The sequence below is a fragment of the Rhizopus delemar genome, genomic scaffold, assembly GCF_000149305.1.
Source record: "Rhizopus delemar RA 99-880 supercont3.11 genomic scaffold, whole genome shotgun sequence".
Taxonomy (NCBI): domain Eukaryota; kingdom Fungi; phylum Mucoromycota; class Mucoromycetes; order Mucorales; family Rhizopodaceae; genus Rhizopus; species Rhizopus delemar.
In genome coordinates this window covers 1,692,369-1,718,185 of record NW_027137837.1, presented here as the reverse complement: position 1 = coordinate 1,718,185, position 25,817 = coordinate 1,692,369, and the positions used below count along the sequence as shown (strand labels likewise).

Sequence of the window (25,817 nt, the reverse complement as noted above, 5' to 3'; positions counted from 1 at the left end):
CAGAGCAACATTGCTCGTTCCCAGTAGAGAAGCAGTTATCAAGGTCTTGGATTTATTCTTAATCATTCATGTTGGCTTCCATTCATACATGCAAGCACTTATGAAGTCGTATATAAATTAATGTAAAGAATGATGACATTGATAACATATCTAATGGCTGGTAGCGAATTACATCCATGTTCGAGCAGAAAGTAAGCAATAAACTAATCGAGGCCTGTAAATATCTTGTTGCTTTTTATTACTCCCCGTAAAGAGTAATAAAATAACCTATTTACTCGAAAATTAAAACGGAGTGCTTGTATCTTTTATTTATAACTGCCTAGTAACAAGAGGTCGGCTAAGCTTCTTTTTTTTTTTCTCTTTTTTTTTTTTAGAACAAACATACATCCATTAATTATAATGTAAAAGCATGAATATATTTATAAAGAATCTTTCTTAAGCCAATAATTTCATTTGAATAAGTAACCTTGATAGCCATTCTTTTATTACTTCCAATTTTTTTGGTTCCATTTTTCAAAGAAACTATTTTGTTACGTTCCCTTGCGTGCGTCAGATGATCTAAGCCAAAACCCACATGTTATTGTCCTATCATTCATTTTTTGAATAAAGCAATCGCAAAAAGCCTTTTGGTTTGTGATACTTTAAAATGCTGTCATATCCCAGCATACTTTAATCATGAATCATCTTCAAGTTATAAGAAACTAGAATAGCGAATTCTTTTCCAAGGATTCATTACAGTCTTTTCTCTGTCACCCGGTCATAGATAATTTTACTCCTTTTACGCAGTACAGACCGGATTAATGTAGCCTCTGATGCTATAACACATAGATGAATAGTAGATCAACCTTAGAAATGATTATAAATAGTCGACCTGCATAACCAGGAGTACATTATATTAAAATTTATTTACATTATGTCAATAGCTACAGGTAACTAAAGCGCATTGAAAAGAACTTATCAAATCTTCTTGAATAGGATGTAAATACTAGATACAATGGTATTAAATAAGAGCAAATATTTCGTAGTTTTGTTGAATTTTATAGTCTTTTAATTTTACAGACTAACACACACGTCAATAGAATACAGCTGTATTGCTTACAAACTAAATATTTACAAATGAGTTTGAATAAGAATAGATACTAACAATTATCATAGTCCTGTACAGACAATTGTAACTTTCATCTCAGCAGATCGTTATCGAGAACAGTTTATAGATATTTTTTATAAATGTCAGATCATATTAGTAGCAACTATGTTTTGTCATGGAATCTGCGGGCCTGCCCAAAATGATCTAAATAGCCGTGAAATCATTCTTTAATAAACGTATTCGGCATTAGAACTATTGTTCAGTCACTTTGATTCCTCATTATCCGCTTTTAATACTTAAAACACGTCAGAAACTACAACCTTTGCCTTTAAGAATAAGATATCAATCCTTGAACAATAAAGTGATAAACTCTCCCAAAAAAGACCATCTGTAGCGGAAGAAACAAATTTCAAAGCATGAGTATGCGCCTTACAGTCATACAGATCAAATTACGAAATTACTTTCTTTTTACGGCGTCAATAGCATCAAAATACAAATTTAACAAAATAGCAAACATTTAAAGGTTGTACCAAAACATGAAGCAATTCGGTACAAGGCTGATTCCCAATAAGACTTTATGAGGTAACGAACGGCGTAATCATCTCCAGCCATACAATCCATTCGTTAAACAATTACCTGAATACTGCCACTTCTTATAGTAGGAACTTCCTACACCTATTCATGCTCCTCTAATCAAACCATTCACTAAATCGTAAAACAGAAGCTTAGAAAAAAAGTCCGCTAGACAAATGAAACAAATTGTACCACATAACCCCTTAGGCATATACACCTGAAAAGATATTTCTGAACACAAGCTGCAAAAAAATATGAAGATTTGCGCGCAGTAACAAGCACTCATGATAAAACCACAACCACATCTACAATGTCAACCAGACAAGTAAGCATCGATCAGGCTTAACTTTAGGCATAAGCCAAAATTTAGCCATAAGCATAGCCATAGCCATAAACATAGGCCACTAGGTGTAAAAATGCCTTTGCCTCATTTATGTATCAAATGGGGTGCCTCTAGTGTCTGAAATCACTCCGATCACTCCCAAAGTAAGCAGGCAACGCTAGATTTTGGTTTTTAGCCATAGCCGTGACGCTAACTATAGATACAGTCATGAAAAGTGCTCCAACCACAACTCTGAAATTAAGCGGGCAACCACAGGATTTTGGGGTTTAACCAGACAAGTAAGCATCGATCAGGCTTAACTTTAGGCATAAGCCAAAATTTAGCCATAAGCATAGCCATAGCCATAAACATAGGCCACTAGGTGTAAAAATGCCTTTGCCTCATTTATGTATCAAATGGGGTGCCTCTAGTGTCTGAAATCACTCCGATCACTCCCAAAGTAAGCAGGCAACGCTAGATTTTGGTTTTTAGCCATAGCCGTGACGCTAACTATAGATACAGTCATGAAAAGTGCTCCAACCACAACTCTGAAATTAAGCGGGCAACCACAGGATTTTGGGGTTTAACCAGACAAGTAAGCATCGATCAGGCTTAACTTTAGGCATAAGCCAAAATTTAGCCATAAGCATAGCCATAGCCATAAACATAGGCCACTAGGTGTAAAAATGCCTTTGCCTCATTTATGTATCAAATGGGGTGCCTCTAGTGTCTGAAATCACTCCGATCACTCCCAAAGTAAGCAGGCAACGCTAGATTTTGGTTTTTAGCCATAGCCGTGACGCTAACTATAGATACAGTCATGAAAAGTGCTCCAACCACAACTCTGAAATTAAGCGGGCAACCACAGGATTTTGGGGTTTAACCAGACAAGTAAGCATCGATCAGGCTTAACTTTAGGCATAAGCCAAAATTTAGCCATAAGCATAGCCATAGCCATAAACATAGGCCACTAGGTGTAAAAATGCCTTTGCCTCATTTATGTATCAAATGGGGTGCCTCTAGTGTCTGAAATCACTCCGATCACTCCCAAAGTAAGCAGGCAACGCTAGATTTTGGTTTTTAGCCATAGCCGTGACGCTAACTATAGATACAGTCATGAAAAGTGCTCCAACCACAACTCTGAAATTAAGCGGGCAACCACAGGATTTTGGGGTTTAACCAGACAAGTAAGCATCGATCAGGCTTAACTTTAGGCATAAGCCAAAATTTAGCCATAAGCATAGCCATAGCCATAAACATAGGCCACTAGGTGTAAAAATGCCTTTGCCTCATTTATGTATCAAATGGGGTGCCTCTAGTGTCTGAAATCACTCCGATCACTCCCAAAGTAAGCAGGCAACGCTAGATTTTGGTTTTTAGCCATAGCCGTGACGCTAACTATAGATACAGTCATGAAAAGTGCTCCAACCACAACTCTGAAATTAAGCGGGCAACCACAGGATTTTGGGGTTTAACCAGACAAGTAAGCATCGATCAGGCTTAACTTTAGGCATAAGCCAAAATTTAGCCATAAGCATAGCCATAGCCATAAACATAGGCCACTAGGTGTAAAAATGCCTTTGCCTCATTTATGTATCAAATGGGGTGCCTCTAGTGTCTGAAATCACTCCGATCACTCCCAAAGTAAGCAGGCAACGCTAGATTTTGGTTTTTAGCCATAGCCGTGACGCTAACTATAGATACAGTCATGAAAAGTGCTCCAACCACAACTCTGAAATTAAGCGGGCAACCACAGGATTTTGGGGTTTAACCAGACAAGTAAGCATCGATCAGGCTTAACTTTAGGCATAAGCCAAAATTTAGCCATAAGCATAGCCATAGCCATAAACATAGGCCACTAGGTGTAAAAATGCCTTTGCCTCATTTATGTATCAAATGGGGTGCCTCTAGTGTCTGAAATCACTCCGATCACTCCCAAAGTAAGCAGGCAACGCTAGATTTTGGTTTTTAGCCATAGCCGTGACGCTAACTATAGATACAGTCATGAAAAGTGCTCCAACCACAACTCTGAAATTAAGCGGGCAACCACAGGATTTTGGGGTTTAACCAGACAAGTAAGCATCGATCAGGCTTAACTTTAGGCATAAGCCAAAATTTAGCCATAAGCATAGCCATAGCCATAAACATAGGCCACTAGGTGTAAAAATGCCTTTGCCTCATTTATGTATCAAATGGGGTGCCTCTAGTGTCTGAAATCACTCCGATCACTCCCAAAGTAAGCAGGCAACGCTAGATTTTGGTTTTTAGCCATAGCCGTGACGCTAACTATAGATACAGTCATGAAAAGTGCTCCAACCACAACTCTGAAATTAAGCGGGCAACCACAGGATTTTGGGGTTTAACCAGACAAGTAAGCATCGATCAGGCTTAACTTTAGGCATAAGCCAAAATTTAGCCATAAGCATAGCCATAGCCATAAACATAGGCCACTAGGTGTAAAAATGCCTTTGCCTCATTTATGTATCAAATGGGGTGCCTCTAGTGTCTGAAATCACTCCGATCACTCCCAAAGTAAGCAGGCAACGCTAGATTTTGGTTTTTAGCCATAGCCGTGACGCTAACTATAGATACAGTCATGAAAAGTGCTCCAACCACAACTCTGAAATTAAGCGGGCAACCACAGGATTTTGGGGTTTAACCAGACAAGTAAGCATCGATCAGGCTTAACTTTAGGCATAAGCCAAAATTTAGCCATAAGCATAGCCATAGCCATAAACATAGGCCACTAGGTGTAAAAATGCCTTTGCCTCATTTATGTATCAAATGGGGTGCCTCTAGTGTCTGAAATCACTCCGATCACTCCCAAAGTAAGCAGGCAACGCTAGATTTTGGTTTTTAGCCATAGCCGTGACGCTAACTATAGATACAGTCATGAAAAGTGCTCCAACCACAACTCTGAAATTAAGCGGGCAACCACAGGATTTTGGGGTTTAACCAGACAAGTAAGCATCGATCAGGCTTAACTTTAGGCATAAGCCAAAATTTAGCCATAAGCATAGCCATAGCCATAAACATAGGCCACTAGGTGTAAAAATGCCTTTGCCTCATTTATGTATCAAATGGGGTGCCTCTAGTGTCTGAAATCACTCCGATCACTCCCAAAGTAAGCAGGCAACGCTAGATTTTGGTTTTTAGCCATAGCCGTGACGCTAACTATAGATACAGTCATGAAAAGTGCTCCAACCACAACTCTGAAATTAAGCGGGCAACCACAGGATTTTGGGGTTTAACCAGACAAGTAAGCATCGATCAGGCTTAACTTTAGGCATAAGCCAAAATTTAGCCATAAGCATAGCCATAGCCATAAACATAGGCCACTAGGTGTAAAAATGCCTTTGCCTCATTTATGTATCAAATGGGGTGCCTCTAGTGTCTGAAATCACTCCGATCACTCCCAAAGTAAGCAGGCAACGCTAGATTTTGGTTTTTAGCCATAGCCGTGACGCTAACTATAGATACAGTCATGAAAAGTGCTCCAACCACAACTCTGAAATTAAGCGGGCAACCACAGGATTTTGGGGTTTAACCAGACAAGTAAGCATCGATCAGGCTTAACTTTAGGCATAAGCCAAAATTTAGCCATAAGCATAGCCATAGCCATAAACATAGGCCACTAGGTGTAAAAATGCCTTTGCCTCATTTATGTATCAAATGGGGTGCCTCTAGTGTCTGAAATCACTCCGATCACTCCCAAAGTAAGCAGGCAACGCTAGATTTTGGTTTTTAGCCATAGCCGTGACGCTAACTATAGATACAGTCATGAAAAGTGCTCCAACCACAACTCTGAAATTAAGCGGGCAACCACAGGATTTTGGGGTTTAACCAGACAAGTAAGCATCGATCAGGCTTAACTTTAGGCATAAGCCAAAATTTAGCCATAAGCATAGCCATAGCCATAAACATAGGCCACTAGGTGTAAAAATGCCTTTGCCTCATTTATGTATCAAATGGGGTGCCTCTAGTGTCTGAAATCACTCCGATCACTCCCAAAGTAAGCAGGCAACGCTAGATTTTGGTTTTTAGCCATAGCCGTGACGCTAACTATAGATACAGTCATGAAAAGTGCTCCAACCACAACTCTGAAATTAAGCGGGCAACCACAGGATTTTGGGGTTTAACCAGACAAGTAAGCATCGATCAGGCTTAACTTTAGGCATAAGCCAAAATTTAGCCATAAGCATAGCCATAGCCATAAACATAGGCCACTAGGTGTAAAAATGCCTTTGCCTCATTTATGTATCAAATGGGGTGCCTCTAGTGTCTGAAATCACTCCGATCACTCCCAAAGTAAGCAGGCAACGCTAGATTTTGGTTTTTAGCCATAGCCGTGACGCTAACTATAGATACAGTCATGAAAAGTGCTCCAACCACAACTCTGAAATTAAGCGGGCAACCACAGGATTTTGGGGTTTAACCACAACCACCGGATCTTTTAATTATAATCAAATAAAGGTAAAGATAAAAAAAAAAAAATAAAGGGATCAGGAACTTTTTATGAGAAGGTTGCCTGTTTATTGAATAAAATATATAAAATAAAATGTGAGTAGAACTGTACTGTCCTTTTTCTTCATCTAAATAGTTGGGATGTTTATATTGTTAAATTTTTTTTTTCTTTTTGACTTTTTTCATTTTTTTGACTTCTTTCATTTTCTTGACTTTTTTCATTTTTTTGATCTTTCTCATTTTTTTGACTTTTTCATTTTTTGACTTCTTTGTCACACTAGGACTAAGTCGCTTCTTCAGCAAAAGTTACACCAACTGCGTCACAAAAGAATAAAAAGATGTCGTACCTGATCACAGATATTCTTTTTATGGTAATTAACAAAGACACAGATAATTTAATAAGTAGTAAAAAGATTGATTATCTTTATTTAATCAAAATAGAGGAATATTTATACTAATTCTATATACTGCGGTTGTGTGTTTATCAGATTAATATTGCCTGTATGGAACTGCGGTTTATAGGTTGAATTGAATAGCCAAAAGAAGTACCAAGTAACACATCTAAAAATGGAATGAAAAGTATGACACAAAGATACGGCAGAAGAAAATAAAAGAATTGCGAAAGTGAGGCTACCAGGGGTCGAATCTGGAATCTCCTGATTCGTAGTCAGACGCCTTATCCATTGGGCCATAGCCCCTCACATGCTTGTGAATTGGTATGGTAGGTGGAGTGCGCCTTGGGATAGATGTTGCCGACGTCATCACGTTGCTGAGTGCAGAGGTGTGCTTATAAGTTGTGCTGAATGGAAGATTGATGAGGAAGAAGCGTTTTTATCCTTAACTTTATTTTATATAAACCTAAACCTTAATTCCATTTTTGGATTATTGTAACAAGCAAATACTTATTGTCTCGCTCCTTTGTGTTCACGTTCATTAAATTTATATATAATCTTTATTGTATATTTTAACTGAACAATCCCTAATTACTACTTTTATTCTATTACTACTCGTGAAGAAGTTTGTTGACTTAATCTGAAGGAAGAGATTATTTTTGACGAATATACTACAATAATATACTCAGAAGGAATTGGTGGAATTATTGCTATATTCAAATCAATCACTACGTGCGGCAGTAGAGCAACAACAATACATATCGTAACCAGTAATATTATAACACCTAAGTACCAATTGTCTCATGCTGTGATATGTAATATGTTGGTCAGGACCGCCTCTTTTTTCCAAATGAAACACCGATGGGTCCGGGAGAAGATGACCGGAAGGTTATTTGACCCTGAGTGGTGGTCGTGCTGAGACTGAAATGAAGGTGGAAGTTAAGGGTCCTAAAGAGGGTCCTTATCCTAATGCTTGATCAGTCGCTAATGAAGATGGTAATGGTGGCCTTATGTATTTTTTGAAGAATAATGGTGGTCCCATTAAATTGTAGATGTATAACGGAGTGGCTAGCAGCCAATGAAAAGTATAAAAGGATGTTTGATTTTTATTGAATAAACGATATACAGTCTTCTCTTTTCTTTTTATTATATTTCTTTTTACACTTACTTTACGCCTTTAAAGTCAATACTAGTTCTCTTTTTCCTGGTTACTGTTTTAAATTTCAAGCTATTCAAGGTAAAGCATAATCAGGGGAAAAGCATATATCAGCTGTTGATAGGTGACTGGTAAATATGGTTGATAAACTCAACTCGGTTCGGAGATATGTTTATGCGAAGCGCTACGGAAAATATGATTGGCTGAATGGTCAATAGTGGAGAACGGGTATAGTCGACACCAACTGAAGGAGGTCCCTTGGTGTTTTGCCAAATATGAAATAGAAGACAAAAACTACAAAAAGACGATAGTTGTGAAACTAAAGGTTATATATGACTTAATTAATAAAAAATATTGAGGATATTTATACTTTTTGAATGTCTGGGTCTTTACCGCTATTTCAATTGATCGGTTAAAAGAATGATATGGAATATAAGGAAGGATAGTGGATAATCAATAGCCGCTGTCTACTTGACGAATCAAGGGACAATGAAGTAATTAAACTATTGATCTAACGATAATTATAGGATAGGATTGAACTGCCGTTGTTGTAATCAGGTTCCGATATAGTCTTTTAGAACGCTGGTAGGACAACAGGGCAAGATTGGCTATTGCAGAATTCTCACGTTTATTAATAGAGGTTTGGTTAGACTATAATTCTGTAGTATCCAAGTTTATCCATGAATGTTCACTTTATTAGTTGTGTGGATACAACATTGCCCCCTTCTAGTTTGAAGCAAACGGTAAAAGGATAAGCGAAGATTCAGGAAAAAGTAATTGTCATACACAATAAGTGCGATAATGATCATAGGGCAGATAAATAGACATAGTATAATTGAGGGTAGATCGTAGTAGTAAGTTGTCATAAAAACCTGATAGTAAAAAAACCTTCTTTAGGAAAAATTATCTTAGGGAAAAAGACGGTCAACTACTTAGACAATTTAACGTCTTGATCTCTTGCTTCTACTGTGATGATCACGAGTAGGAACGGTACGTTTGGGTAATCTTGCTTTCTTTGAGACAGCAGTATTATTACCTGCTTGACGACGAGCCCAATATGTTTCAATTGAAGATCGATCATCAAAACTAGAAGTAGGTTCCCAAGTGTAATCCATAGGATCATCGTATCCTTTCCAATGAACAAGGTACTGGTAATTACCTGGAGTTCCTTTGTGTTGTATAATTGCTTGAATCTCATAATGGGACTATGTAAAAGGGACTATGTAAAAGACATGGTGCAAGGAGATTCCGGACCGGGTAATTGTCCTACGTAAAATCCAATTATAGCAATGGATGCGCCCGAATTTTCCGGATCGAATGGTGTCACTTTTATGGCCGTCACACTTAAACTCAGCTCGTAAATCACATTACAACAGAAAAAAACTACCTTTGGCGGACTAAAAAAGTGAGATTGCGTGCCCGCTATTGGTTGCACACAAGCATCCAATACCGCAAACGATGTAAATAATTTTTCCGCTTTCAATGGTGATGTTTTGGAAGGTGTCACTGTACTACCCGACGAGCTACGGTCCTTCAAAGACGAAAAAATTATTTGGCTCACCGTCAAGTGAGGTTACGACGTGATTGCGGGCCGGATACTGCCCGTATTTGAAACCTATACACAACTGTCGATGTATTTGATGATTCTGCACCAAACAATGATATGTATGAAGCGGTCACAGTAGTATTCAGAAGCTATGGACTTCCAACGACTAAAACTCGACATTGGTTAAGTGTGTTATGTTCTGGTAAAGTAATTGAGAAATAACAATAAAACCAAAAGAACACTTTTTGAGACTGAGCTTTATTTAAGACAATCTTAATTGTTAAAAAGCAATTAACGTGCCACCAAGCTTAAACCTGGGGTGATTGGCACTTCAGGCCACGATGGATAAATCATAATATCTACAGCTATAGCGGAGCTAGAATAACAATCCAAAAATAGAAACTAAGGTTATAAGGCAAGCAGAATCGAATGGCGCTGTTTAATTTTTGAAGTTCCGAATATTTCCCGATTTAGTCTAGAATAATGGGGCGTTTCTTATGTGAAGCACCTTTGTTCCCAGTTAGTTTTGTATCATTTGGTACATCGGTAATTTTCAAAAATAGTAAGCACCATATAATATTTTTAAACATGTTTAACGGTCTTCAAAATATTTATGGAAGTCCATTGGATGTTTATAAACCACTTTTTTCCAGAAATTACAAAATAGCTTAATTGGAAATATGGCTCATTTGAATCTTGATGTCACGAGTTCAATCCACCCAATGACCATTTTATACTTTTGCGATAACTGATTAAGTTTTCCCTTTTATTTATTTTACAGCTGAAATGTTTTTGTAGGTCACAAGAACTTCTTTTTGAGGGTTGATGTTGTGATAAAGAAGTCAAAAAAATGGTGTAACAAAGAAGTCAAAAAATGAAAAAAGTCAAGAAAATGTTAAAGGTCAAAAAAGTGAAAAAGTCAAGAAAATGAAAAAAGTCAAAAAGAAAAAAAAATTAACAATATAAATATCCCAACTATTTAGATGAAGAAAAAGGACAGTACAGTTCTACTCACATTTTTATTTTATATATTTTATTCAATAAACAGGCAACCTTCTCATAAAAAGTTCCTGATCCCTTTATTTTTTTTTATCTTTACCTTTATTTGATCTTAATTAAAAGATCTGGTAGTCACTACAGTACCTTACTTTAAAAATTTCAAGAAAAACTTCTCTAAAACACTCAACTCAAAACACAAACCAACAAAAAATAGCAATAGAAAAAATTAAAAGATAAAAGATTATAAAAAATGTTAAAAAGATAAAAAATGTTGAAAATATAAAAATGGTCAAAAAAAATAAGAAAAGCAAAAAAGAAAAAAAAATATCATACATATGTATATATCCCATCTTTTTGTGAAGAAATTGTTGGTCAGTTTAAATAAATCATATGTTTTTACGCAGTAAATAACAAACTTTAACAAGTCCCTGTTTACCTAAACTTTTTACTCTACTTTAACTTTTATCAAGAAACATCGTATTGATCTTACACATAAGATCTGGTGGTCACTACTTATCAAACATCTGCTTAAACCCTATATAAAACAACAACTTACAAGGCAATCACAACCTTAAATTAAGCTTTATAAGCAAACTTAACTCAAATTAACTCACTTACAGAAAGACAACCTTAAATAGCAGCATAACTATATGCTAACTTTAATTTGCAAAGCAAAAGCGCTATTATCATGTGCTCTTGCTTAATTATAATTTTTCTTTGCCTAAAAAGTACTCACTGTTGTGATTTTTTCACTGCACCTACTATGTGTTGTAGAACAGAGTCTGATCATAACGGACATTGAATAATCACAACTAAAAGAAGTATATTAAAATTGATAAAAGATAATAATTTAAATCTTTATTAAATAAAATATACTCTTCTTCTTTTTTATATAAAACTATCACTATTAGATTCATTCTATAAAGTAAACATGAATACTAAATAAGTCATGATCTTTACTATTCATCATTTCCGTAAATGAATAATAATGGATCAGGTACCTAGTCAACTTTGATCTGACTGGAGGCATTTCATATAAATATATCTTTCCTCTCAATGAAGACGGGACAATTCTCCCAGATCAGTTAAAGAACAATAAGATCTATAAAACAACGAATTAAAAATTTTCATAATCGATTCAGTGATCATTCTTCAATCAAACATGTCAATTATTGGATTTACGCTCATAACTACTCATTTACCCGCCAACTGATAGAAGAATATAAATAGTAGACTTTGTAATGATTTCTTTTTAACAATTAAGATTGTCTTAAATAAAGTTCAGTCTCAAAAAGTATTCTTTTGGTTTATCTTTGTTATTACCTTTACCAGAACATAACACTATGAACTATAAACACACATCGAAAAACAAAAAAAGTAGCAAAGAAATGTACCAAATCCAATAAAAAATAATTTACAGTTTTTTTTTAATTCAAATTATAATGAGAATAACACATTTTATTAGAACATTTAAATTTAACTAAGAATAGATTTGTAATCAACAAAACATTATAAAAACGATAAGCATTAATATTTTTAAATGATATTCAAGAATAATATCACGATATTATATAACAGTATATAGGTTATTACTGTTGTAGAACAGTAACTGATTGTAGTTAGCGTTGATAAATATAAGTCTTAATACAAGATCATAACTAAAATAAAATAAAATACAAGTTTATTTAAATAAGATCATACAATCAATTCCAATTAAACATGTTATTTTAAAATATGTATTGTATTCATGAGAGTTCTTTGATAAGAAGAAGTATCAACTAAAATAACCAAATCCAATCCAATGTCAGGAATATTGCTAATCTTTCACGTAATTGAAATAACGCGTAAAATAACGTTATTCAAATCAGTGAGGAATTCCCAGAATAAAAGATAATCTATGACAGACATACAAAAGAACAAATGAAAAGTTTTCATAATCATAAATAGAGATGACACTTGATAAAGCACCTGAAAGAGTAGAAGAACGTTTACAATGCAAGATATCAAGTCATTCACTCAATAAGATATAAATATCTGCCTTCAATTAGAATAATTTTTACTTTAACTTAAACTGAAATAAAGATCAGACTCGAAACGTTCACAAACTGTTTCTTTATTTTTGTTTTTACCTCTTGTTTTCTATTATCTTAACAATTACAATTAGTTTTTTTACGACTAATGTTTGAACCATAATGAAGAAATAACGATATTTTAAGAATCGAGGAAGCAATGTGATCCTTACATAATATCAATGATGTTATTTAGTTAAAAAACTTAGTATCTATATTACATTCATCAAAAGATGCTTAGAAATAAGCTTCCATTTGGTATGCATGCTCGGACAGTGGATGATGCCACTTTGCAAGACATCCTTGTTATAGCATATACGCTAAGAACCCTAAATCGGTCGCAAAAATTTTGGCGGCCATATCGATGTTTCATATAACTGCCATACATCAGTAATGTTAGAATTCAAGAAACATACAAAGGAGTTGTCGATTGCTAATCCTTCACAAAAGTAAATGAGGGCAAGCTGAGGAAATCAGATGCTTACAGTGCCAGATGAGCTCCAAAATTCAATTTTTCAGATTCCATTCAAACTTCTACCCAATATAGCGTACTATTGGATAAGTCATTTCCCAAAGTCTTGGAGTGTGAAATCAAATATTCGCTCCGCAATCATAAAAAAAGTGCAGACATGCTATAAATTTAAGGGTCACATAAAATTGTTTCTATTCGATGGTTTTTAGTAAAAATTTGCATACCATAAGCTCTAACTGATTAAAGTACTTGTGCAAAATCTCCGCCAAAATCTCCGAAATTACTATTTTTTTATTGCTGTTTTTAACATATTTCTCTTCATCAAATACAGATATTTTAGCAAAGCTATAACACCTATTGTTGGACCATATAGTTACACAAATGTTCAAAGCCTTATTAAAATCTGTAAAGAAGTCATTGATATAGAGCGTGCCCAAAAAAATTGCATACCGCCTATTTTCAAGCGCAGATATCTACAACAAATAGTCGGAATTGGAAAACGAAAATGGTACCAATCGATGCGCAATGACCAAAAATATATATTTCCATATTTGGAATGTAGTTATAGCGCCGATTGAACCGTAAATATCATGATTTATCCATCGTGGCCTGAAGTGCCAATTGTCCTAAACCTGAAAAATTTTAATTTTGTTTCAATTTTTTTTTAGACATCGTGGACATGATGAGGTGTATTTTTTTTTTAGACATCTCATGGCATTTAGTGTAGACATTGCTTATTTCCTGAAATTAGAGGGACTTAATGACGTTTTTTTTTTTTAGAAAAAAAGCCTAATTTTAATGATATTTATTGTTGACTATACCAAATCTGAAGGCACTCTGACTTTTCTGTGAGACAAATACTTTTTCTCGACAAACTTTTTCACCACTTGAACAACTTCTCTACCATCAGTACATCGACTATAAGCTTCAATAAAGTCCATTGATCTCCTAAAATACCTACGTATATGTGCTAGATCGCCGGCTTTATCCAAAAAGGAATCGATATTTTCCTCAAGAGACTTAAAGGTGTAATCGCATTTCAAGCGAGCTTCTCTTTTTGCTGCACCCCAGTACATTTCGATCCAATTACATTCGCAATGGTATTTAGGATACAGCTCAAAAATGTGGCCAGAGGTTATGATCACCTCCTCCAAAACAGACTTTTGATTTTTAAAATCAGGGCAATTCTCTAAAAAATGGAGAGCGCAGCAAATTGGATTAACTCTATCTGGAGCCCCACAATGTAACTTCCATTTCTTGCCTTCCAGATCATGTCCAATCCATAGACTTCTTTCCTCCAAAATTTTTCTTATTCCCTTGAAATAACGTACTTTTTTTGTTTTCAAGTTTCCCTTCTTATCCCTTTTCTTGATCTCTTTTTCATAGTAGAAGGACTGGACTTCCTCCATATCTGTGAATCTTGAGATATATACAGTATCTCGGAACTGAAATTTCTCACTCAATGGCGAAGGCTTTTCATTGAGAGTCATTCGGCTGGCGACCAAAGCATCATCAGCAAAAGCACCATGATTGGAGCTGTTATCAAAAAGAAAAACAGCTACACAATTGGGGTGAAGTGCTTCGAAAAGGCCGATTGCATCTTCTTTTAACTGCTCAACCATGTGTTTTGAAGTCCACCATCCATCTCTTGCAGTACCTGCCTTGAACAGCTTTCTTGAAGACCACTTTTGAATCTTCATTGTTCCATGGCAAGGCCATTGAAACTCACTCACCATGATAGATAGTCCAGGACCCTTTTTTCTGATGTAATTTTCTCCATCAGCTAGCCACATATCGTTCTTACCATCATTTGCGTAGAAAGTACTTTCATCGTGCGTAACGAACACGCACTTTCTCTCGCCTTCTGGCAATGCATTTGGCTCCAATACATCTTCCTCAGTTTCTCCAGAGTAAAAATCCATTTTTTCCATATATTCAAGCATCCTCTTCGACCAAACGTTTCTATACTCGACCACATCTTCGCGTTCGTGACCATCGAAGTAAATGGTTTTTTTGTTCTTTCTATAGACATAATCCCATTCATGGAGATAGTTACTGAGCGTGCTTTCAGGAATAGGTTGCATTATTACGCCCAATTTGGATGGGATAACTACTTCATCAATGAATCTTTTAATAGTAACCAAGGAACGTTCAGCAGGCTTCATTCTACGTATTTCTTCGAGAACCATTTCCTTGATATCGGCATCATTAAGAAAAGACTTTCTTTTTGAATGAACACCCTGTCGATGTCTCGATAACACCCCTTGACTCAAATATTCTTTAGCCCATTTTACGATAGTCATGGCACGATACGCAACGTTGTTATCTGCCCAATGAATTCTAGCTGCCTCACGAGAAGCCAAAGTAATAGGAATACCCTCAATTCTCTTAATAAAGTAAGTATAAATCGAAGAGTATTGCATAAAACTGTATCTCTCGATCGTGTTTTCTTTATCCTTCGAGTTCATCACAGGTTTCACATACATTTGAAGTTTTGGAAGCATTTCTTGGATTCTCAAAAGTTGTATTTCATTCTTTGACAATATGGGAGAACTGGCTTCTACAACAGGGGCAATAAATACAAATCCAAAACTCTCGAGTTTGCCCTTATCATTAACAGATTTAGCTTCTTTTTCTCGTCTCCAGTGTGTTGACCTGGAGATTTTCGAATAAGACAAAGGTCTGTTTCGCTTTACATTGTTATCAAGCAAAACATTGTTGATTGATATGCTGATTGTAGGATCAGCATTACGCATTTCAGTTATGTTGCTTAATTCTATAAGCTCAGAATCGCTCATGTCCCAGTCTTGATCTCTTAAATGAGGGACAGATTGGTTCGTCTCATTTCTATGTTTTTTAAGATAATCTCGTTTTCTAGCGTTAAGTGGAGGCATAGTTTTAGAGTATGAATAAGGAAGAAGAAGCACTTATGTTATAGTACGGGCTCTTTCATATTGATTACGTAATATGTGACTGTTATTTTTCTCTGTCCTCTACCATACGGTATTAAAAAAATTTGTTTCAATATATGTCTTCCCTTAAGGACTGCCAGCTAAAATTTTGAAATACCGCATGTTTTCAAATGATATAAAAAAATATTATTAATAAAAATAGCAATCTAATCCATAAGAAATATTCAGAAAGGTTTATATAATAATTGTTATGGCTTTGTTTTGTTGTTGGATTATTTGTGGAAAAGTTTATAGCTTTTGAAAATTGTCAAAAATTTTTCAGGTTTAAGCTTGGTGGCACGTTATTACAAAGTCTACTATTTATATTCTTCTATCAGTTGGCGGGTAAATGAGTAGTTATGAGCATAGATCCAATAATTGACATGTTTGATTGAAGAATGATCACTGAATTGATTATGAAAATTTTTAATTCGTTGTTTTATAGATCTTATTGTTCTTTAACTGATCTGGAAGAGTTGTCCCGTCTTCATTGAGAGGAAAGATATATTTATATGAAATGCCTCCAGTCAGATCAAAGTTGACTAGGTACCTAATCCATTATTATTCATTTACGGAAACGATGAATAGTAAAGAGCATGTGTCATGATCTGACATGTCAATAAGATAACGGTCTTATCATTCTAAGCTAAATCTTTACAAATGAATTTGAATAAGAATAGATCCTGATAATTACCAACTGCCCTGAACAGCCAAGTTTCACTTGTTGTATAATGGTTTAGATAGTAAAAGAAAAGGTGGAAACAAAGATCAAGAAACAGTTTGTGTACGGACAATTGGCACTTCAGGCCACGATGGATAAATCATAAGTTCTACAGTTCAATCGGCGCTAGAACTACATTCCAAATATGGAAGTATATACTTTTGGCCATTGCGCATCGATTGGTACCACTTTCGTTTTCGAATTCCGACTCTTTGCTATAAATTTTTGCGTCTGAAAATAGGCGGTACACAATTTTTTTTGGCAAGCTTTATATCAATGACATCTTTACAGATTTTAATAAAAATTTGAACATTTGTGTAACTGTATACTCCAAAAATATAACTTTTAAATTTGTTAGCATATTGTGTTTTGATGAAGAGAAACATGCTAAAAACAGCAGCAAAAAAATAAAAATGTCGGCGATTTTGGCGGAGATTTTGCATAAACATTTTTATTTGTTAGTGCATATAGTATGCAAAATTTTATCAAAAACTATCGAGTAGAAAGAATTTTATGTGTTCCTTAAATTTATAGCATATCCGCACGTTTTCTATTATTGCGGAGCGAATATTTGCTTTCACACTCCGAGAATTTGGGAAATGACTTACCCAATAATATGCTACATTGGGTAAAAGTTTGAATGGAATCTGAAAAATTGAATTTTGGGGCACATCTGGCACTGTAAGCATCTGGTTTTCTCAGCTTGCCCTCATTTACTTTTTTGAAGGATTAGCAATCGCCAACTCCTTTGTATGTTTCTTGAACTCTAATATTATTGATGTATGGCAGTTACATGAAATATCGATATGGCCGCCAAAATTTTTGCGACCTAATTAGGGTCCGTAGCGTATATGCTATAATAAGGATATCTTGCAAAGAGGCATCATCCACTGTCCGAGCATTTATACCAAATGGAAGCTTATTCCTAAACATCTTTTGATGCATTTAATATAGATACTAAGTTTTTTAACTTGATAACATCATTATTATTATGTAAGAATCACATTGTTTCCTTGATTCTTAAAATATCGTTATTTCTTCGTTATGGTTCAAACATTAGTTGTAAAAAAACTAATTGTAATTGTTAAGATCATAGAAAACAAGAGGTAAAAACAAAAATAAAGAAACAGTTTGTGAACGTTTCGAGTCTGATCTTTATTTCAGTTTAAGTTAAAGTAAAAATTATTCTAATTGAAGGCAGGTATTTATATCTTATTGAGTGAGTGGCTTGATATCTTCTATTGCTATCGTTTTTCTAATATTCAGGTACTTTAGCAAGTGTTATCTCTAATTATGATCATGAAAACTTTTCATTTGTTCTTTTGTATGTCTGTCATAGATGATCTTTTATTCTGGGAATTCCTCACTGATTTGAATAACGTTATTTTACGCGTTATTTCAATTATGTGAAAGATTAGCAATATTCCTGACATTGGATTGGATTTGGTTATTTTAGTTGATACTTCTTCTTATCAAAGAACTTTCATGAATACAATAGATATTCTAAAAGAAGATGTTTAATTGGAATTGATTGTATGATCTTATTTAAATAAATTTGTATCTTATTTTATTTTAATTATGATCTTGTATTAAGACTTATATTTATTAATGTCAACTACAGTCAGTTACTGTTCTACAGCGGTATGATCTTATTTAAATAAACTTATATTTTGTTTTATTTTAATTATGATCTTGTATTAAGACTTATATTTATTAATGTCAACTACAATCAGTTACTGTTTTACAAAAGTAATAAACTATATACTGTTATATAATAACGTGATATCATTCTTGAATATCATTTAAAAATATTAATACATACCGTTTTTATAATGCTTTTTTAATTACAAATCTATTCTTAATTAAATTTTAAGTGTTCTTATTAAATATGTTATTCACATTATAATTTGAATTAAAAAAAATATAAATTATTTTTACTGGATACGGTATATTTCTTTGCTATTTATTTTTTTTTAGATGTGTGTCTATAGTTCATAGTAGATGTAATGAAAAAACACAACAGTAAGTACTTTTTAGGCAAAGAAGAATTATAATTAAGCAAGAGCACATGATAATAGCGCTTTTGCTTTGCAAATTAAAGTTAGCATATAGTTACGTATTGACTACATTAAATAAAGGATAGCCACTTCATATTGGTTTAATTAAATAAGATACAGTAAAATGACCCTAATAAATTGACGAAGTACGTAGCAAATACCTTAACAAAAAAATGCCTATATTTTTTAATATATGTTACGTTTATTATACTGCATTTGGAGTATTTTGCTCTGCGATCATAGCATTGTATAATGCTTCTGATGCTTCTCGAAAGTTATTTAATTCTCGGTTACGTACAACATCCATTAATCTACTTGTAGCTTCTTCTACTGAAAGAGCACTACTGTTACCAGAACTAGGTAAAGCGTTGCTTTCATCTTCTATCACGACTGCGACATCAGATCTTCTATTAATCCTACGGCGACGTGCTGGAGGTGGTTGTACTTGTACTTCTTGATAATCTGGATCATCATCAGTATCATCCGTATCTGTGTCATCACCAATATCGACTATTATGCAGAAATTAGTATTACATTGATCCAGACAAATATAAGGCTATCATTTTTTTTTGTATAAATAATTACTGTCAATTTCATGATTGTTGTTCATTTCATCTGTTGGATCCCCTTCTATCACCTCTTCACTTCCTTCTTCTTCTGTTATAAGTTGATAATTTTCAACTTCTTCGTCTCTATTTCTCTGCCTTGGCATATTAGGAAACGATACTTCTCCTAAACCACGCACTAGAGCGGCCCAAATTCGGTTGCGATTTTCATAACGCCATAAGTACTCCAGTAGGCGATATGGACATTCAACCTTTGTACGATGTCTAGCTTGCATTTCCCTTTTGACATCGGCCCACAATCCTTCTATGATGTTTGTATTGATCATCCCTTGAGTATTGTTTTGGCGTACTTGATCTTCCGTAGCAAACCCAAGGGAATGATTAACTACTTGATGTCTGTAGATATGCTGCTCACTGTCCATCATTGCAACTTGAAGAGCTCCAGTGCGGGCATTGTATCGCTCCCTAGGGTGCAAGCCGCTGTAGGCACGCCAGCCATCTGTTCTGATTGTTGTACCTGGAGCAACGTACTTTCGAATGATGGGTATAAGGGTATGTGCGTTTCGGTTTGGAACAGTGCATAAAAATCTGCGGCCTGCTTTAAATTGTGGTACCAATCTTGTTTCAGTCTCCCCGTTTTCTTGTGATACTGTCACAACCCTATTTGTACCAAGAGCAATAGCTTCGACCATGCCCAAAACCCATACGCCTTCCACTCGATGGCCTCTATGGTATTTCCTCTTACCAAATTTCGACTCATCAATTTGGACATGGTCTACACCTGACCCACCTACATCATGTAAATAAGATATAAAAGAAAAACTCATAACTTACCTAACATAATTGGATTATGTCTTAACAAGTCGCTTTCAAAAACAACAATCAAGTCGCGGTACAACTGGGCAATCACCTTGTAGTGAATTGAAAGATCTCTATAGATGGTTGAAAACCTTTCTTGGTTCATAGTAAGGCGAAATATAACCTTCAATGTTATACGAATATCACATCTTTTTCGGTAAAACATTGAGTTTTTTGTCACAGATTGCGAGACTTCTGTTGCATGCGCAGCACGATTATAGCAGCGAAATTGATACTGATTACGAGATGCTCTCCATGTTGGACCACGCATGATTTCGCTGCATTTAGGACATCTAACCTCTGGTTGAGTAGAAATAGCACCAATGCTTCTTAAAAAACTAAAGAAAAAAAATTAACAATCTTATTTTGTTAAAAAAAAGATATTTGCCTCCAACAAGAATCGAAAGAAATTGTAATAGCTTCTCTGTCCAATTCACCATTAGGTACAATTCTTGAGCTTGGACCATTGGAAATTAAATTGTTATTGTTTGCTGACATACTTGTATACTGTATCTAGTTTGAAGTTGAATGTTTCAATAGTATAGTTTTTTATAAAAAAAAAAGAACTTAATGAATAATGGTTACTTATATTATCTTCAACTTACCTTTTATTAAAAACTAAAAAAAAGAAAAACAAAAGAAAAAAGAAAAAACATGAAGCCACAAAAAAACTTTTTTTGTGGCTTACAAAATCCTTTGAGCTCCGAAACAAGAAAAAAGGAAAACGTAATTCGTTATCACAGAAGTATAAAATGGTAACAGGATGTTTCGAACTCACGACATCAAGATTAGAAAGGAGGGCATTGCCAATTAAGCTATTTTGTAATTTCTGAGAAATAATGATTAGATACATCTGATCATTTGTTACAAATATTTTGATGGCTGTTAAGCAAGTTTAAAAGCACTATATGGTGTTGACTACTTTTAAAAATTACTAATGTACCAAATGATATGAAAACCAACTTGGAATAAAGGGGCTTCACTTAAGAAATGCCCCATTATTCTTGACTAAATCGGGATATATTCGGAATTTCAAAAATTAAACAGCGCCATTCGATTATCCTTGTCTTATAACCTTAGTTTCCATTTTTGGATGGTTATTCTAGCTCCGCTATAGCTGTAGAACTTATGATTTATCCATCGTGGCCTGAAGTGCCAATCACCCTTGTGTACTTTTTGAGACTGATCTTTATTTCAGTTTAAGTTAAAGTAAAAATTATTCTGATTGAAGGCAGGTATTTATATCTTATTAAGTGAGTGGCTTGATATCTTCTATTGTGACCGTTCTTCTAATCTTCAGGTACTTTAGCAAGTGTTATCTATAATTATGATTATGAAAACTTTTCATTTGTTCTTTTGTATGTCTGTCATAGATTATCTTTTATTCTGGGAACTCCTCACTGATTTGAATAACGTTATTTTACGCGTTATTTCAATTATGTGAAAGATTAGCAATATTCCTGACATTGGATTGGATTTGGTTATTTTAGTTGATACGTCTTCTTATCAAAGAACTCTCATGAATACAATACATATTCTAAAAGAACATGTTTAATTGGAATTGATTGTATGATCTTATTTAAATAAACTTGTATTTTATTTTATTTTAATTATGATCTTGTATTAAGACTTATATTTATTAATGTCCACTACAATCACTTACTGTTCTACAACATCGCTTTCATCTCAACAGTTGATTATTTACATCAGTCTATGAAATTTTTCTTATACATGTCAAATCATATCGGTCGTAACTATCTCTTGTCATTTAATCTCAGGTCTTGCTCAATCAATATAAATAGCCTTGGAATCTTTCTTTAATAAAAGTATTCGACTTTAGAGCTATTGTTCGGTCTCGTTAATTCTTCTTTGTCTATTTTAAATATTTAAAACTCTTCAAAACTGATGTTAATAATCAGCTGTTCAGATTAAAAGAGAACTTGGCTGTTCAGGGCAGTGATAATTATGAAAATCTATTCTTATTCAAACTTATTCGTAAAGACTTAGTCCAGAACAATGAGACCGTATCTTATTGACATGTCAAGGCGTGACAATAGTTACGACCAACATAATTTGGCCCGCATAAGAAAAATTCCATAGACTAATCTTATTAACCAACTACTTATGTATGAACAGAGACATATTATTAAAAGTAGTTACTAATTATCATGATCAGCTCTTATTTAACCCAATCTGTGAACATTTAATCCGGTGCCATAAGACAGTATCCTATTGCTCTGTCAAAACATGGCGAATACAGAGCTCTATTGAGAAACATACTCGCCAATATATCATCATCGTGTCGTTGAAGCATTGTTATTATTAAACAGTCAAGCTTTTAAAGATGTAAAGTATAATGTAGGAACGCTTCACATTTTGTAAGACTTGGTGAATAAGTCACAGCTTTACCGTATCAACATAGTAGACCGACAGTTTTAGTTGTTCAATATACAAAGTGGGATATTTTTTTTTACAGCATTATAATTCCAGTACAAAGCTTGTAGATGCATAGTGAATATGCACATACAAAAAAAGGACATACCCATGTTAAGTATTGTGTTCAATTATAAAGTTTTATTTGTTTCAAAGCATAAAAGTTAGAAGATTATCATAAAAAGTCACCATATTAAAGAAAAATAGCATAAAATTTAAAACCATATTTAAGTCAATAAAAGCCATATATTGGTTCTTTAATGATTAGAGGACCTATCGCTTAGGCTTCAACCACGTCGAGGTCTTCCTACAGATCGATTTCCACTATGAGGGTGATTGCTGACAGAAGGTGCAACAGCTCTTGGTCTGCCTACTGATCGACGCTCACTTCTAGGCCTACCGATCGAACGAATAGCTGTTGGGCTCGGGGCTCCTGCTTCATCATTATTTGCAGCAATAGAACCTTGAATGCCAGACTGATCCAAACCACTTCGTGCTTCAAGAATACTATCCTGCATTACCTCGCCATCTGATTCACCAATAATGCTGTCATTGTCTGATAGCATCGCTTCTTCTTCTAACAATTCCCTAGCATCGCGGGCACGACGACGTTCAACCCATGCCTCAAAACGACGAGCATCTCTGGCTGCTATTCTAGCTGACACTGAAGGTGAGTTACCATCAAGACCGCGCGTAAACCAATCCTCAGTTTCTGCAGATCGTTCAGCTGGATCTGAGTTCATTGCCACTTCGCGGATCATGCGCTCAAAACACTGCTTGACATTACCGGCATTCTCGCTCCTCCAAAGATACTCCAAGATGCGCTTGTAGCAATTCTCTTTGGTTCGGTTACGAGGCTTGATGAACGCTTTCAAAGGAGCCCACATACTTTCAATCATGTTGGTATGAATCTTTCCCGATATGGGCAAACCAGAATACTCGCCCTGGTTACCTTGAACTTGATCTACTGTGGCAAAGTCTAAGGAATGATTGACAACCTGATGTCTTGCAAAGAAGAAGTTGCCATCATTGTAAGCGTTTGTATTGTCAAGTATCTCGCCTGTAATCTCGTCACGCTCTTCTCTAGGGTGCAGACCGGAATACGCTCTCCATCCATCAGATCTAATGGTTGACCCACGCTGGCAGTTATCATAGATGATGGGCAACAGTGTTGCCGCTGTCCGATTAGGGACGGTGCAAAAGAATTTGCGTCCTGCTTCATACCTAGGTCTCAGCTCTTGATCGCCAGTTCGGTGGTCAGTGTATGTATAAAATCGATCTGCCTCATTGATGGGGACCAAGCACTCAACCATACCAAAGACCCAGATGCCTTCTACACGATGGCCACGATGGTTTTTTCGCTTGCCAAACTTCGATTCATCTATCTGTATGTGGTGACATCTTACATTAGAGCCTAGTTTATGCTCCTCTTGTCGATTATGGGCATTGTAGTCACTGAGCATCATTAAACGGAGATCATTCGCTAATGAAGTCACAGCAGGACGGCTCATGCCATGGGAATTGCAAATGTTGGTGATGCCTGAGTCTTTTAGATAATCATACATCACCGAAAGAGTGTAGTTTGTCATGCATTTACGATTGTAAAACACCGAGTTGTACGTACAGACGCGAGACTTTCTACCAGGGTGACCAATAGTATCACCATTTTCATCGATGTCAAGACCACCAGCACAGTAGTAAGTGAGCCTTCCATTTTCGGCCCGATTTCTCAAAACGCATACCTTCTGACAGCCATCAATACCACATATACTGGTTCTATCAAACGCGCTGTTCACAGATAAAAGATGGCTGCAAATGAGCATAACAAATTAGTAAAACTAGTCCCCTATCTTAATTCACCGCTTCTGACGGTAGTTTACTTACTCCCATGCTCTTTCAGGGCTAACAATAACTTGTGCTTCAAGGATACGGTCACCAGCAGGAGGGACATAAGACCTGTAACGTGAGACTACTTGACCAGATACTCGACCTCCTCTACAGGGAGTGGCATTGTTGTTGGAAGTGACGGAAGCAGATGAATTGGAGCGAGGCATAATAAGAATATAAAAAATAAAGATGAAAAAAAGAAAAGTCATGCCAGTTTATATAGTTGTTCGAGCGGAAAAAAAATTTGTTGTTTCACGTATGAGATATTCCAATAGCACATGGTTACAACTCGGAAATTAGTACACATGGTTACAACTCGGAAGTTAGTGCTCGTGGTCACAACTCGGAAATCAATGCTCGTGGTTACAGCTCGGAATTAGTATTCGTGGTTAGGCTTCATTGCTTGTACGCACGTCGTTGTTACATTCACATATTAATACACCAGGATATAGCTTTAAGCAAGGCTATTGAAGCTTGTTTTGCACCAATAGGGTGCAGGATTACCAAATACATAATACGCTGAGTATACAGTGGCTACCAAAACCGTTCGCACAAAACGTATTTTTTCCTTTCTGAATCTTTTGTGACCTATTGCGCATAAAAGATACCATATCTAATACATATTTCCTAAGAGTACAAACTCTTGGCTTTCTGATGAAGTATAAAATGTCACCCTATGCGCACCCTAACTCGTACTACGGAGAATCAAAACTCAAAGGCACATTCGAACGGTTTTGGGGCCACGCTTGAGGAATTCTTCGATTGCGATAAACGCAGTCACTGCACCCTCCAATTCTTCCAGAACTTTCGCTGCTTACTAATTCACCACTGCGCATTATTTTTTTGCCTTTTTTTCTTTGTCATTCGCACATTCTCATTTCGACATCTCGACATCTACCAAGTAATTACCCAACATGCAACCATTAACAGAAGATCGCAAGAACACTATCGAGTTTTACCTTCGTCAAGGTTTTTCTTATCATAAAATTGCAAAGTTAGTCAAAGTATCATCCTCTACTGTTCATAAAATTCGTTTGGAGTTAGGCTTGCCTGCTCGAATTGACAAAGGTGGCAGGCCAAAAGCGCTCACTAAGCGGGAACAGCAGCATCTCGTTCGTGCTGTAACAGTAGATGGTCTCGAAAATGCTGTACAAGCACAGCAGTCGTTAGAGCAGAACTTGGGCAAGTCAGTTTCTGTAAATACTGTACGTAGAGCGTTAAGAGATGCTGGTTTGGTCTCATTTGTCAGGCCAAAGAAACCTTT

The 25,817-nt window shown here is 35.5% G+C and overlaps 4 protein-coding genes and 1 non-coding gene across 5 annotated transcripts; all 5 read right to left on the bottom strand.

Moving 5' to 3' along the window:
- Positions 1-7,071: 7,071 nt before the first annotated feature.
- On the bottom strand, positions 7,072-7,144 carry RO3G_19163. The gene has a single exon. It is a non-coding gene; the product is annotated as a tRNA-Arg (tRNA).
- Positions 7,145-8,935: 1,791 nt separating this feature from the next.
- Positions 8,936-9,109, bottom strand: RO3G_13294 (uncharacterized protein; the record flags this gene model as incomplete). The annotated part of the gene is made up of 1 exon (XM_067667878.1): positions 8,936-9,109. The coding sequence occupies one exon, from the start codon at positions 9,107-9,109 to the stop codon at positions 8,936-8,938; it is 174 nt and encodes a 57-aa protein (XP_067523979.1).
- Positions 9,110-13,895: 4,786 nt separating this feature from the next.
- RO3G_13293 (uncharacterized protein) lies at positions 13,896-15,974 on the bottom strand (the record flags this gene model as incomplete). The annotated part of the gene is made up of 1 exon (XM_067667877.1): positions 13,896-15,974. The coding sequence occupies one exon, from the start codon at positions 15,972-15,974 to the stop codon at positions 13,896-13,898; it is 2,079 nt and encodes a 692-aa protein (XP_067523978.1).
- A 3,040-nt stretch (positions 15,975-19,014) lies between these two features.
- RO3G_13292 (uncharacterized protein) lies at positions 19,015-20,504 on the bottom strand (the record flags this gene model as incomplete). The annotated part of the gene is made up of 3 exons (XM_067667876.1): positions 19,015-19,319; positions 19,395-20,165; positions 20,210-20,504. The coding sequence occupies 3 exons, from the start codon at positions 20,502-20,504 to the stop codon at positions 19,015-19,017; spliced, it is 1,371 nt and encodes a 456-aa protein (XP_067523977.1).
- Positions 20,505-22,953: 2,449 nt separating this feature from the next.
- Positions 22,954-24,720, bottom strand: RO3G_13291 (uncharacterized protein; the record flags this gene model as incomplete). The annotated part of the gene is made up of 2 exons (XM_067667875.1): positions 22,954-24,454; positions 24,551-24,720. 2 exons carry the CDS (start codon positions 24,718-24,720, stop codon positions 22,954-22,956), a joined length of 1,671 nt encoding a protein of 556 aa, XP_067523976.1.
- Between the last annotated feature and the right edge of the window lie 1,097 nt (positions 24,721-25,817).